This window comes from Salmo trutta, chromosome 13 (assembly GCF_901001165.1).
Source record: "Salmo trutta chromosome 13, fSalTru1.1, whole genome shotgun sequence".
NCBI lineage: Eukaryota > Metazoa > Chordata > Actinopteri > Salmoniformes > Salmonidae > Salmo > Salmo trutta.
Window position 1 is genome coordinate 60,353,336 of NC_042969.1, and position 14,975 is coordinate 60,368,310.

The window sequence follows — 14,975 nt, forward strand, 5'->3', positions numbered from 1 at the left end:
CAAACAAGTAATATTTTGACATATGAGAGCACAACTAACACAAAAGGTAAAACCACTAGACAAGCTATGATACATATAGCATGCAGGTTGCTCAGTGCACTTTCAACACAGGAGAGTTTAACAATTGCTAAGTGAGAGAAAATGGTTATGGAATAAAATAAAAATGGCTTACAAATGGAGACATACCGGTCATAAGCCATCACTGCAAGAATAATGTAAGTACACATTACAAATACATTGCAGAAAAAAACTGCTAAATACAACCTTTGTGAGAGATTCCCTTTATTTCTGCCTCATGGCAAAATATGTAGAACTACAGGAAATTAACTTGAAAACTGCAACAACATTTAAAAAATCAAGATGACAAACATTTTAGGAAGATGGGCAGGGACACAACTATCCTTAAGTTAGGTGGGTCAAGAGTCTAGATCTGGCAGAATGGTTTTGGGTGTAGGGTCTTCCCAAAATCTGTTTGAGCGTAGTCTGAAGGTAGGGTGTGCAGCTCTCCTTGATGCTCTGTAGTTATGCAGTTAACTAGCTAATATGACACAAGACATTCTCAGTTACAATACATGATAAACTTGATCCAATTTTTACATTAAATTATAGCAACTATAAGTAAGAAAACACATAATTCAACATTACAAAAAGGAACTATCAGGTTATGTTTTAGAGTAACGGCCTAGTACCTTTTTACAAGCATGCCTGATTTTTACCATCCTAACGCCATACATGAAAGGATTGAAGAGTGGTGGACATATCAGAAAATAAACAAATAAAATACTGCGAAGTACAGGTGGAAGATCTGCAGTTTCAGATCTGCCTTGTAGAATCACAAATAACCATCCAAAGAAGAAGTTCAGCATAGAGGCTATATGTGGTATGCAAGTGTTAAATGCTTTCTGTTTCGTCTCTTTTGAAGACTTTAAACATATTAGTAGAATTCTGACATATGAGTATATGGTAGGAAATAAAGTACAAGAAATATAAACCACAGTGACAAGAAGACCCCATATATTATTCAGCATAGTATTTGAACAGGCAAGCTTGACTACTGAGTAGTTATCACAATACAGTCTGTCTAGAATGTTCCCACAAAATTGCAGTCCCAAAGTAAGGGAGATAACGATGGCGATGAGGAAAAAAGAATACAACCAGGACAGCAGAATTAAGCCACAAATTATTTTAGGTGTCATAATATTGTTATACTGTAGAGGATAACAAATAGAAATGTACCTGTCATAGGACATAACTGCTAAATTACTAAATTCTGTTAGAGTATATGTGTACAATACATAAATCTGTAGACAACAATAAAGAAGGGAAATATCATGTGTGTCAGAGAGTAAGTAAAACATGAGAGCAGGAAACAAACCAGTGCTCCCATACAACTGATTAACAAACAAAGCACATAGAAACAGATACATGGGTTCATGAAGGCTTCTTTCAATGCAGATAACTCCAATAAGCAAAGCATTGGCAAGAATGATGACAAAATATAAAACAGTTACTACAGCAAAGTAGCAATACTTCAATTGTCCGATATCACCGTATGCAGCAAGCCTAAAGACCTTGAAGTGAGTAGAGTTTTCCATGGTCCTGGGATTTAGCAAAGATGTGCTGTCAATGTTTGAAGAAGAGGAGCAAATCCTCCTACTGTAGCTTACATATAAGTTAAATTGATGAAATCACAAAGAACAGACAACCTAAATGGATAATTCCTTGACTTGTTGATTCAGTAATAGATTTCTCCACATCTACAGTATACTCACCAATATAGACAGCTTTTCATTCTCCTGATAACATAATTCAAACAATATTATTCTTTGTATCCTGCACTCATGTAATTTATTATTATTATTATTACATGTGTTCTAAATCCAAAATGAAGACTGCTCATTTTTTATCCATGATGACCTCCTTAAACTCAGCTCCTCACTTGATTCTTATACTTGTGAGATAAAGAAATGCGTGCCATGGTGTGATATGCAAAGGATTACCAATACCTGGGGATACCTGGGGATAATTAGATATTTTCAGAGTCAAGGAAACCATATAGAGGAAAACAGATACCATTTTCTACCACATGCCCTCCAGGGTGTTCAAATGCCTTTTATCATTGAAAAATGCACCCAAAACCCGCATTCTTATAATCTAAATAACACTAATATGTGAGAACAATATTTTTTGTGAACAAATGTTTCATTTTGGCTTTTTAATAGGGATGGTAGCAACATATGAAAATTGCTGTGGAAATCTGTTGCATCTCAAGTTGACTACAAAATCCACATTGCAATGCTTTCTCTATGGGCTGGCTGGCTAGCTAGAAAACATAGCTACGTACAATAATACCAAAGACAATATCAGTATGTGACGTAGCTAGTTAGCTGTAAAATTGTCTTATCAAACTGCACAATTTTAGGAGTCTATAATCGAATCATGCTCAACCTGCAGATCGATGTGCCTCACCGAGTGGAGTCTGAAATGCGCAACGACACCTTGCAGTGGACCCTGGACTGAAGACGCAGAAATATAGAAGAAATGTGCTAGAATGTCTGTAAAATTACACATTTCTTGAGGTAGGAATATCGGTCCCGCTTTAAATGACATGCAGCTTATAAAGGCTTCATAAAGCCTTCATAAACACTACATAAATGTGTTACAAATAATCTATAACCCTATGTCATGCTTTATAAAGGGTTCATAAATTTGGCATAATCAAATCAAATTTATTTATATAGCCCTTCTTACATCAGTTGATATTTCAAAGTGCTGTACAGAAACTCAGCCTAAAACCCCAAATAGCAAGCAATGCAGGTGTAGAAGCACGGTGGCTAGTAAAAGCTCCATAGAAAGGCCAAAACCTAGGAAGAAACCTAGAGAGGAACCAGGCTATGAGGGGTGGCCAGTCCTCTTCTTGCTGTGCCAGGTGGAGATTATAACAGAACATGGCCAAGATGTTCAAATGTTTGTAAATGACCAGCATGGTCAAATAATAGCAATCACAGTGAACAGGTCAGGGTTCCATAGCCGCAGGCAGAACAGCTGAAACTGGAGCAGCAGCACGGCCAGGTGGACTGGGGACATCAAGGAGTCATCATGCCAGATTGTCAGGCATGGTCCTAGGGCTCTCTCCGAGAGAGAGAGAGAGAGAGAGAGAAAGAGAGAATTAGGGAGAGCGTACTTAAATTCACAAGGGGACACCGGATAAGACAGGAGAAATACTCCAGATAACAGACTGACCATAAATGTGTGACATAATCACCGATGTCAAATATGACAAAATTGTGCTCTGTAAAGTGTAGCATAAGCAACGCTTAATAAAGGTCTTACAAATTATTTTAAATTGAAGCTTCACAAAGCATTTATAAACCTTTCATGCATCTTGGTAGAGTATTGTAACTCCAGGATAGTGGGGTTGATTCCCAGGGCCACCCATATATAAAAATGTCTTCACACATTACTAAGTCACTTTGGATAAAAGCATCTGCTAAATTTGATATTTTACATTTCTCTAAAACATTTCTAGGACGGCCCAACATCTTTCCCTCTTGGGTAGATAGTCAATATTGGACCTGATCTCAATTTTCCACAAAATGCTTGTCACGGTTGTCGAAAGGAGAGGACCAAGGTGCAGCGTGTGTGTAGTTCCACATTTTATTTACTCTGTGAAACTATGCAATACATCAAATAACTGAATATACAAAACAACAAACCGTGACACAGAGGAGAAACAAACACTACTCAAAATTAATCACCCACAAAACCCAGGAAGATAAACCCCTACTTAAGTATGATCTACAATTAGAGACAACGAGGGCCAGCTGCCTCTAATTGGAGATCATCCTAAACAAATCAACATAGAAATACAAAAACTAGAACCTAAGAACATAGAAATAGAAAACATAGCAAAACAGCCACTGTCACGCCCTGACCTACTCTACCATAGAAAATAACATTTTACTATGGTCAGGACGTGACAATGCTGTGCTGCAGGATAACACTCTAAAGTGCAGTAATGCAGAGAAACGCTGTTGAGTCCTTTTAAATCAGTTTTAATTTCATGTCTACCTCAGTTTTTTCCCCCAATTTCCATTTTCTCCGTTTAGTTTTTCCAGGTTTCCCCAGTTTCTTCCAAACTTTTAAAATAGAAAAACAGCAACATTTGATTTTCTGTGTTCACAACAATGCACCTCTTAGGGCTAGGGGGCAGTATTTTCACGGCCGGATGAAAAACGTACCCAAATTAAACTGGTTACTACTCTTGCCAATAAAATAGAATATGCATGTTATTAGTAGATTTGGATAGAAAACACTCTGAAGTTTCTAAAACTGTTTGAATGGTGTCTGTGAGTATAACAGAACTCATATAGCAGGCAAAAACCTGAGAAAATTTCAACCAGGAAGTGGAAGGTCTGAGAATTGTAGTTCTACTTTTGAATCCCTAGAGAAACTACAAATACTTAGGGGTCATGTTGCACTTCCTAAGGCTTCCATTGGCTGTCAAAAGCCCTCAGAAAGTTGTTTCATCCGTATCCAGTAACCGGGCAGAATATAGGAGCTCACTTACTGAGTGGCCTGCCTGGCAACAAAGGGATTGGAAATGCGCATTCACACGAGCGAGCTTCCCTTATTTTTCTTCTGAAATGAATACGCTATTGTCTGGTTGGAATATTATCGCATTTCTACTTTAAAAATACCATAAAGATTGATCGTAAACAACGTTTGACATGCTTCTAAGTACGGTAATGGAACATTTTGACTTTTTGCGTCTCAAATAACGCTTGCGCGTTATGCAATTGGATAGTGACCTGAACGCACGAACAAAACGGAGGTATTTGGACATAAATATGGATTATTTGGAACAAAAACAACATTTCTTGTGGAAGTAGCAGTCCTGGGAGTGCATTCTGACGAAGATCAGCAAAAGTAATACAATATTTCTAATACTAATTCTGAGTTTAGGTGTCCCCGAAGTTGGCGGGTGTTTGAATAGCTCGCCGTGATGGCTGAGCTATGTACTCAGAATATTGAAAAATGAGCTTTTGCTGAAAAGCTATTATAAAGTGTCAATAAATAGGTTATTAACATTCTACTGATTTATGAAGGTTCTCTCATGATCTATAGGTTACAGTGTGAGCGGTATTTACATGGGTTGATGGACCTGTATAGCTTGTGTGTATCAGAGCCAAGATGATTTTGAGTTGTCCAACCTGAGACCACAGCACCAGGTATTCTTCTTCTGTTCCCATGCTGGAGCCCAGGGCTTGATTACCACCTGTTACAATGGTGCCAACATTTTGTGGCAAATTTTTCAGCGGCGGAGTGAGGGAATGTGTCGAAAGACCTGAAGGGCCCAATGCTGCACAGTATGGCTCGTTTTTGTTGTGTGCATGTTTGTGTACTGAGGAACATGTAACTTGCTTCCAGAAGAAAGCCACTTTCAATTTCGTTAGGTTGGGGGTTTTCATCAAGGTAAGTATTTATTGGTGTAACGTCATCCCCAGGCTATTGCACACACAGCACATATAAGCCTGGGATAGCTACCATTCAAAGTTGGCCTTAGTGGGAGTGACCATAGAATTCTATAGGAGTGACTTTACTGAGTAAAGTATTTGTCATCGTCACTAGTTAACACAGTCAGAAAGTCATAACTATGGCTAAACCCTGCCCATTTCCACAATTTATCTTCTGAAAATTAGATTTTAAACCTAACCCTAACTAATGAAGGTCACATTTGGTGTAATGTGACTAACATGACTTTACTTTAGAGCATATTCCAATCCTTCAACCCAACATGTGACCCTTTACAAAGCACATAGTTATATCATATCCAACATAGTTGGTTTTGTCACATTTGACATTGATGATTGTCATACAGTTATGGCACATTTATGAAGCCTTTATAAGCTGAACATAATTTAAAGCTGGACTGGAATGTTGCAAAAATATGACCAATGGCTCATTCGTGAGAAGACAACCTCCCGCGTTATGACATCGGCCAGTATTCAAATCTGACTTGTGTTGTAGATGTTTTCGCAATCTAAAAGTCGTATTCCTATTAACTTCTAGTGAAGTGAGAACAGTTTCATAAAAATGCTAAATCATACCGGCAGAATTTCTGCCAGGATGAACACTAATAACTCAGATGCACATGAATCGATGGAAAATCCCAGATGCACAAAAACAATATAACATTCAAAATGGGTGAATTGTTACTTTAAATTAAATAGAAATACAGTCATTCATACAGAATAGTACAGTAGATTAAACAGGTCATTTCTAGGCAATCAGACATGGCTAGCTAGTTAGCGGTGTGCGTTAGTGACGGTCGCCGATGTGTTCAGAGGGTACCTGGTTCGTGCCCAGGTTTGGGCAAGGACAGGGAAGGAAGCAACACTGTTTCACATGGTCAAACTGACATTCTTAAATAACGAACGTAGTTTGGTTGGATGGTACAGCACATCAGAAGAATACACATTAAAGCTAAAATCTGCAGTTTAAACAATTAAACAACTGAAGGATCGGCATAGAGTAAGTATTCCCCACATTTTCAACAGTACATTTATATTTTCCAAAGGGGCTATACATTTGGGTAAGGTTTTTTTCTCACCTGAGTAGCCTTCACTGCCTTCACTGCCAAAAATAAATTTAAACCATCTAGTGTTCAGCTAAATAACAACACAATGTCAAATTTTTTTTATTTATTTTATTTATTTCACCTTTATTTAACCAGGTAGGCAAGTTGAGAACAAGTTCTCATTTACAATTGCGACCTGGCCAAGATAAAGCAAAGCAGTTCGACAACATACAAAAACACAGAGTTACACATGGAGTAAAACAACATACAATCAATGATGCAGTAGAAAAAAAATAAGACTATATACAATGTGAGCAAATGATGTGAGATAATGGAGGTAAAGGCAAAAAAATGCCATGGTGGCAAAGTAAATAAAGTATGGCAAGAAAAAAACACTGGAATGGTAGATTTGTAGTTTGAAGAAAGTTAAAAGTTAAATATAAATATAAATAATATGGTGCAAAGGAGCAAAATAAATAAAATAAATAAATACAGTAGGGGAAAAGGTAGTAGTTTGGGCTCAATTAAAGATGGGCTATGTACAGGTGCAGAGATCTGTGAGCTGCTCTGATAGCAGGTGCTTAAAGCTAGTGAGGGAGATAAGTGTTTCCAGTTTTAGAGATTTTTGTAGTTCGTTCCAATCATTGGCAGCTGAGAACTGGAAGGAGAGACGACCAAAGGAGGAGTTGGCTTTAGGGGTGACCAGAGAGATATACCTGCTGGAGCGCGTGCTACAGGTGGGTGCTGCTATGGTGACCAGTGAGCGGAGATAAGGGGGGACTTTACCTAGCAGGGTCTTGTAGATGACCTGGAGCCAATGTGTTTGGCGACGATGATGAAGTGAAGGCCAGCCAACGAGAGCATACAGGTCGCAGTGGTGGGTTGTATATGGGGCTTTGGTGACAAAACGGATGGCACTGTGATAGACTGCATCCAGCTTGTTGAGTAGGGTATTGGAGGCTATTTTGTAAATGACATCGCCGAAGTCGAGGATTGGTAGGATGGTCAGTTTTACGAGGGTATGTTTGGCAGCATGAGTGAAGGATGCTTTGTTGCGAAATAGGAAGCTAATTCTAGATTTCACTTTGGATTGGAGATGATTGATGTGAGTCTGGAAGGAGAGTTTACAGTCTAACCAGACACCTAGGTATTTGTAGTTGTCCACAAATTCTAAGTTAGAACCGTCCAGAGAAGTGATGCTGGATGGGCGGGCAGGTGCAGGCAGCGATCGGTTGAAGAGCATACATTTAGTTTTACTTGTGTTTAGGAGCAGTTGGAGACCACGGAAGGAGAGTTGAATGGCATTGAAGCTCGTCTGGAGGGTTGTTAACACAGTGTCCAAAGAAGGGCCAGAAGTATACAGAATGGTGTCGTCTGCGTAGAGGTGGATCAGAGATTCACCAGCAGCAAGAGCGACATCATTTATGTATACAGAGAAAAGAGTTGGCCCAAGAATTGAACCCTGTGGTACCCCCATAGAGACTGCCAGAGGTCCAGACAGTAGGCCCTCCGATTTGACACACTGAACTCTGTCAGAGAAGTAGTTGGTGAACCAGGCGACGCAATCGTTTGAGAAACCAAGGCTACTAAGTCTGCCGATGAGGATGTGGTGATTAACAGAGTCAAAAGCTTTGGCCAGGTCAATGAATACGGCAGCACAGTAATGTTTCTTATCGATGGCGGTTACGATGTCGTTTAGGACCTTGAGCGTGGCTGAGGTGCACCCATGACCAGCTCTGAAACCAGATTGCATAGCGGAGAGGGTGCGGTGGGATTCAAAATAGTCGGTAATCTGTTTGTTGACTTGGCTTTCGAAGACCTTAGAAAGGCAGGGTAGGATGGATATAGGTCTGTAGCAACTTGGGTCAAGAGTGTCACCTCCTTTGAAGAGGGGGATGACAGCAGCTGCTTTCCAATCTATGGGAATCTCAGACGACACGAAAGAGAGGTTGAACAGGCTAGTAATAGGGGTTGCAATAATTTCGGCAGATAATTTTAGAAAGAAAGGGTCCAGATTGTCAAGCCCAGCTGATTTGTAGGGGTCCAGATTTTGCAGCTCTTTCAGAACATCAGCTGAATGGATTTGGGAGAAGGAGAAATGGGGGAGGCTTGGGCGAGTAGCTGTGGGGGGTGCAGTGCTGTTGAATGCAGTAGGGGTAGTTAGGTGGAAAGCATGGCCAGCCGTAGAAAAATGCTTATTGAAATTCTCAATTATAGTGGGCTTATCGGTGGTGACAGAGTTTCCTATCCTCAGTGCAGTGGGCAGTTGGGAGGAGGTGTTCTTATTCTCCATGGACTTTACAATGTCCCAGAACTTTTTAGAGTTGGAGTTGCACGAAGCAAATTTCTGTTTGAAAAAGCTAGCCTTGGCGTTTCTAACTGCCTGTGTGTATTGGTTTCTAACTTCCCTAAAAAGTTGCATATCGCGGGGGCAGTTCGATGCTAATGCAGAACGCCACAGGATATTTTTGTGTTGGTTAAGGGCAGTCAGGTCTGGGGAGAACCAAGGGCTATATCTGTTCCTGGTTCTAAATTTCTTGAAAGGGGCATGCTTATTTAAGATGGAGAGGAAGGCATTTTTAAAAAATAACCAGGCATCCTCTACTGACGGGATGAGGTCAATATCCTTCCAGGATACCAGGGCCAGGTCGATTAGAAAGGCTTGCTCGTTGAAATGTTTCAGGGAGCGTTTGACAGTGATGAGTGGAGGTCGTTTGACCGCTGACCCATTACGGGTGCAGGCAATGAGGCAGTGATCGCTGAGATCTTGGTTGAAAACAGCAGAGGTGTAATTAGAGGGCACATTGGTTAGGATGATATCTATGAGGGTGCCAGTGTTTGCGGCTTTGGGGTTGTACCTGGTGGGTTCATTAATAATTTGTGTGAGATTGAGGGCATCAAGCTTGGATTGTAGAATGGCTGGGGTGTTAAGCATGTCCCAGTTTAGGTCGCCTAGTAGCACAAGCTCTGAAGATAGATGGGGGGCAATCAGTTCACATATGGTGTCCAGAGCACAGCTAGGGGCCGAGGGGGGTCTATAGCAGGCGGCAACGGTGAGAGACTTGTTTTTGGAGAGGTGGATTTTTAAAAGTAGAAGTTCAAATTGTTTGGGTACAGACCTGGATAGCAGGACAGAACTCTGCAAGCTATCTCTGCAGTAGATTGCAACACCGCCCCCTTTGGTCGTTCTATCTTGTCTGAAAACGTTGTAGTTAGGGATGAAGATTTCACAGTTTTTGGTGGACTTCCTAAGCCAAGATTCAGACACAGCCAGGACATCCGGGTTGGCAGAGTGTGCTAAAGCAGTGAATAAAACAAACTTAGGGAGGAGGCTTCTAATGTTAACATGCATGAAACCAAGGCTATTACGGTTACAGAAGTCATCAAAAGAGAGCGCCTGGGGAGTAGGTGTGGAGCCAGGCACTGAAGGGCCTGGATTCACCTCTACATCCCCAGCGGAGCAGAGAAGGATAAGTATGAGGGTACGGCTAAAAGCTATAAGAATTGGTCGTCTGTGACGTCCAGAATAGAGAGAAAAAGGAGCAGGTATCTGGGGGCGATAAAATAGCTTCAAGGTATAATGTACAGACAAAGGTATGGTGGGATGTGAGTACAGAGGAGGTAAACCTAGGCATTTAGTGATTATGAGAGAGATATTGTCTCTAGAAATATCATTGAAACCAGAAGATGTCATAGCATGTGTGGGTGGAGGAACTGAGAGGTTGGATAAGGTATAATGAGCAGGGCTAGAGGCTCTACAGTGAAATAAGCCAATAAACACTAACCAGAACAGCAATGGACAAGGCATATTGACATTAAGGAGAGGCATGCTTAGCCGAGTGATCAGAGGGTCCAGTGAGAATCAGACAGCTAGCCGGGCCATAGGTAGCAAGCTGGTGGAAGATGGGAGGGAGGTCTGTTTTTAGCCGCCTCGTGCGTTTCCGTCTGTGGGTTAGTGGGGTTCCGTGTGGAAGGGGGGACCTGTCCAAGTTGGCAAAATAGTTAGTTATAGTGGCCCAAGAAAAGTGTCCGATAGACCTATTCAGATCGCAGCCGAAAAGACAGCTAACGATTAGCTGGCCGCAGATGGGCGATCAGGTTACGTCGCGACGGAGGGGCCAGTTGGAACAACTCCCTCGGGCAGATAACGTCGGTGATCCAGTCGTGAAGACCCAATGGGGCTCCGCATCGGCAGTAAAACGGGTCAGGATAGGTGAGTTGTAGCCCAGGAGACACTTCAGCTGGCTAGCTCAGGAGTAGCCCACGAGTGGCTGACGGAATTCTTCAGCTGGCTAGCTAGCTAGCTCCGTAATAGTGTGTGTTAATTCCGAGACCGACGTTGCCAATAGTCACTCAGGTAGCAGCTAGTTAGCTGCAAGATCCAGGTGTAAATGTCCAGAGCCTGCGGTAGAAATCGAGGAAAGGAGAGAGAATAGGTCCGATATGCTCTGGTCTGAGTCGCGCTGTACAAAAACTGGCGATAGCTTTTCGAGCTAATGGATAGCTGAGGACAGCTAACCGTAGCTAGCTGAACTTCAACGTTAGCCAGTGAAAATAGCTAACCTCTGGCTAGCTTCTGTCGTGGAATTCAGATGAGGTAAATAATACTTTCTTTTTTTTTTTTTTTAATTGATGAGGCGGGTTGCAGGAGAGTGCTTTGAGGTTGAGTGTTTAGAATAAAAAAATGTAAAAAGATAAGTGAAGAAAAAAAATATGTAAATATATATATATATACACGGGACACGACAGGACGTCTGAACTGCTACGCCATCTTGGATGAATGTGAAATACAGGTAGGCTAGTCAAATAATTAACATCCAATCACAGTAACTGCTACTCTCTCGCCGGAAACCTTCACTCTTGCGCAGATATTTAGAAACAAAACATGACAATTTAAAAAATAAGCCACAGGAGTTTTTTGAGCGGGAATAAAGAAGACTTTCGAGTAGTAAGACATGTATAAAAGCTACAGATACAATTAATAAGAAGGAGCTAGAAGCTTCTTATATGGTGAGCTACCGAGTGGCTAGGACAGGCAAGCCCCATACTATCGTGGAGGTCTTAATTCTTCCTCCTGTCGCAGATATGGCTGGGACAATGCTGGGGGAAAAGGCCAGCAAAACTATACAGACAATGACTTCATCAAACAACACTGTTTCACGACGCATCAGTGACATGGCAGGGAATGTTTTGAAACAATTACTGCTTCGCATACAAGTCAGTGAATTCTATGCATTACAGCTGGATGAGTCAACAGATGTGGCGGGCCTGGCACAGCTCCTGGTATATGTACGTTACGTTTATGGTGGGTCAATAAAGGGACACATCGTCTTCTGGAAACCAGGACAACATGAAAGGATGTTTTTAAAGTACTGGACAGCTAGGTGACATCAAATGGACTTTGGTGGTCAAGATGTGTTGGTATCTGTACTGATGGCGCAAAAGCCATGACAGGGTGTCAAGTGTCTGTGTGTAGCGGGTAGGACGGAGTCAGGCGCAGGACACAGAACTGAGTAAAAATGTACTTTACTCAAAATAAATCACCAACTAATTCCATACAGGGAAAACAATCCAGCTTTACACAAAAGAGCGACCGCTTAACAAAGAACAAACACGCACAAACCATGTGGGAACCAGAGGGTTAAATAGGGAATAAATTATAACATAATGGAAACCAGGTGAGTACAATCAAGACAAAACAAAAAGAAAAAGAAACGTAGATCGGTGGCGGCTAGAAAGCCGGTGATGTCAACCGCCGAACGCCGCCCGAACAAGGAGAGGCACCAACTTTGGCGGAAGTCGTGACACAGGGAGACGTAGTGGAGTGGTAATGTGTGTGCAAGCAGTTACTCCCGATGCCACTTGGGTACACTGCAGCATTGATGAGAGGTTCTTGGTGCCAAGGGAATGCCTGACAGCTTGAAAGACATTTTGCACACTACCGTGTAAATGGTTAACTTTGTTAAAGCAAGGCCCCTGAACTCGTGTATTTCCTGCATTATGCAATGATATGGGCAGCGACCATGTAAAGCTATTACAACATACAGAAGTGCGCTGGTTACCAAGGGTATTGACACGTTTTTTTTTAATTGAGAGACGAGAATATAGTTTTTTTTACTGACCATAATTTTCGCTTGTCTGAACGCTTGCATGATGACTCAAGCTTACGGACAATGTCAAATGTGATATAATGAAGCACCTGAGTGAGCTGGGTGCACAATTACGCAGGTACTTTCCCGAAATGGACGACACAAACAACTGGATTCGTTATCCCTTTCAAGCCCTGCCTCCAGTCCTTTTACCAATATCTGAACAAGAGAGCCTCATCGAAATTGCAACAAGCGGTTCTGTGAAAATTTTAATTTAATCATAAACCACTGCCAGATTTCTGGATGGGGATGCGCTCAGAGTTTCTTGTCTTGGCAAATCGCGCTGTTAAGACACTGATGCCCTTTACAACGACGTACCTACAGTTGAAGTCGGAAGTTTGCATACACTTAGATTGGAGTCATTAAAACTCGTTTTTCAACCACTCCACAAATTTCTTGTTAACAAACTATAGTTTTTGCAAGTCGGTTAGGACATCTACTTTCTGCATGACACAAGTCATTTTTCCAACAATTGTTTACAGACAGATTATTTCACTTATAATTCACTGTATCACAATTCCAGTGGGTCAGAAGATTACATACACTAAGTTGACTGTGCCTTTAAACAGCTTGGAATTCCAGAAAATGATGTCATGGCTTTAGAAGCTTCTGATAGGCTAATTGACATCATTTGAATCAATTGGAGGCGTACCTGTGGATGTATTTCAAGGCCTACCTTCAAACTCAGTGCCTCTTTGCTTGACATCATGAGAAAATCCAAAGAAATCAGCCAAGACCTCATAAAAAAAATGTTGACCTCTGCAAGTCTGGTTCATCCTTGGGAGCAATTTCCAAATGCCTGAATGTACCACGTTCATCTGTACAAACAATAGTATGCAAGTATAAACACCATGGGACCACGCATCCGTCATACCGCTCAGGAAGGAGACAAGTTCTGTCTCCTAGAGATGAACGTACTTTGGTGCGAAAAGTGCAAATCAATCCCAGAACAACAGCAAAGGACCTTGTGAAGATTCTGGAGGAAACAGGTACAAAAGTATCTATATCCACAGTAAAACGAGTCCTATATCGACATAACCTGAAAGGCCGCTCAGCAAGGAAGAAGCCACTGCTCCAAAACCACCATAAAAAAGCCAGAATACAATTTGCAACTGCGCATTGGGACAAAGATTGTACTTTTTGGAGAAATGTTATCTGGTCTGATGAAAAACAAATAGAACTATTTGACCATAATGGCCATCGTTATGTTTGGAGGAGATAGGGGGAGGCTTGCAAGCCGAAGAACACCATCCCAACCGTGAAGCACGGGGGTGGCAGCATCATGTTGTGGGGGTGCTTTGCTGCAGGAGGGACTGGTGCACTTCACAAAATAGATGGCTTCATGAGGAAAGAAAATTATGTGGATATATTGAAGCAACATCTCAAGACATCAGTCAGGATGTTAAAGCGTGGTCGCAAATGTGTCTTCCAAATGGACAGTAACCCCAAGCATACTTCCAAAGTTGTGGCAAAATGGCTTAAGGACAACAATGTCAAGGTATTGGAGTGGCCGTCACAAAGCCCTGACCTCAATCCTATAGAAAATTTGTGGGCAGAACTGAAAAAGTGTGTGCGAGCAGGGAGGCCTACAAACCTGACTCAATTACACCAGCTTTGTCAGGAGGAATGGGCCAAAATTCATCCAACTTATTGTGGGAAGCTTGTGTAAGGCTACCCGAAACGTTTGACCCAAGTTAAACAATTTAAAGGCAATGCTACCAAATACTAATTGAGTGTATGTAAACTCCTGACCCACTGGGAATGTGATGAAAGAAATAAAAGCTAACATAAATCATTCTCTCTACTATTATTCTGACATTTCACATTCTTAAAATAAAGTGGTGATCCTAACTGACCTAAGACAGGGAATTTTTACTAGGATTAAATGTCGTGAATTGTGAAAAACTGAGTTTAAATGTATTTGGCTAAGGTGTATGTAAACTTCCAACTTCAACTGTAGCTAGTAGGTAAGCTACGGTACTGTATCATACAAACACCACTTCCTGCTGCCCCCTGGCAATTCTACATATTTCTTTAGACATCCAAATCCTCCTGCTGCTGGAATATTTTACTCCTATGACGAAACGGGTCAAATTAAGATCCGACATCTGTAATTGGCATTTGGACCACAAGGGTTACATTTTCGTTGTCTCTGAAGGCTTTCAGCAAAATGCACAGATCTCAGCAAAGTTTAGCTCATATGTGCAATTTTGATATTTTATACCTGTTCAGCTCCAGGAAGTCAA

The 14,975-nt window shown here is 41.4% G+C and overlaps 1 protein-coding gene across 1 annotated transcript; it reads right to left on the reverse strand.

Moving 5' to 3' along the window:
- Nucleotides 1-229: 229 nt before the first annotated feature.
- Nucleotides 230-1,813, reverse strand: LOC115204920 (olfactory receptor 11A1-like). The gene has a single exon (XM_029770504.1). It carries the CDS (start codon nucleotides 1,593-1,595, stop codon nucleotides 663-665), a length of 933 nt encoding a protein of 310 aa, XP_029626364.1. The 5' UTR covers nucleotides 1,596-1,813; the 3' UTR covers nucleotides 230-662.
- Nucleotides 1,814-14,975: the final 13,162 nt, after the last annotated feature.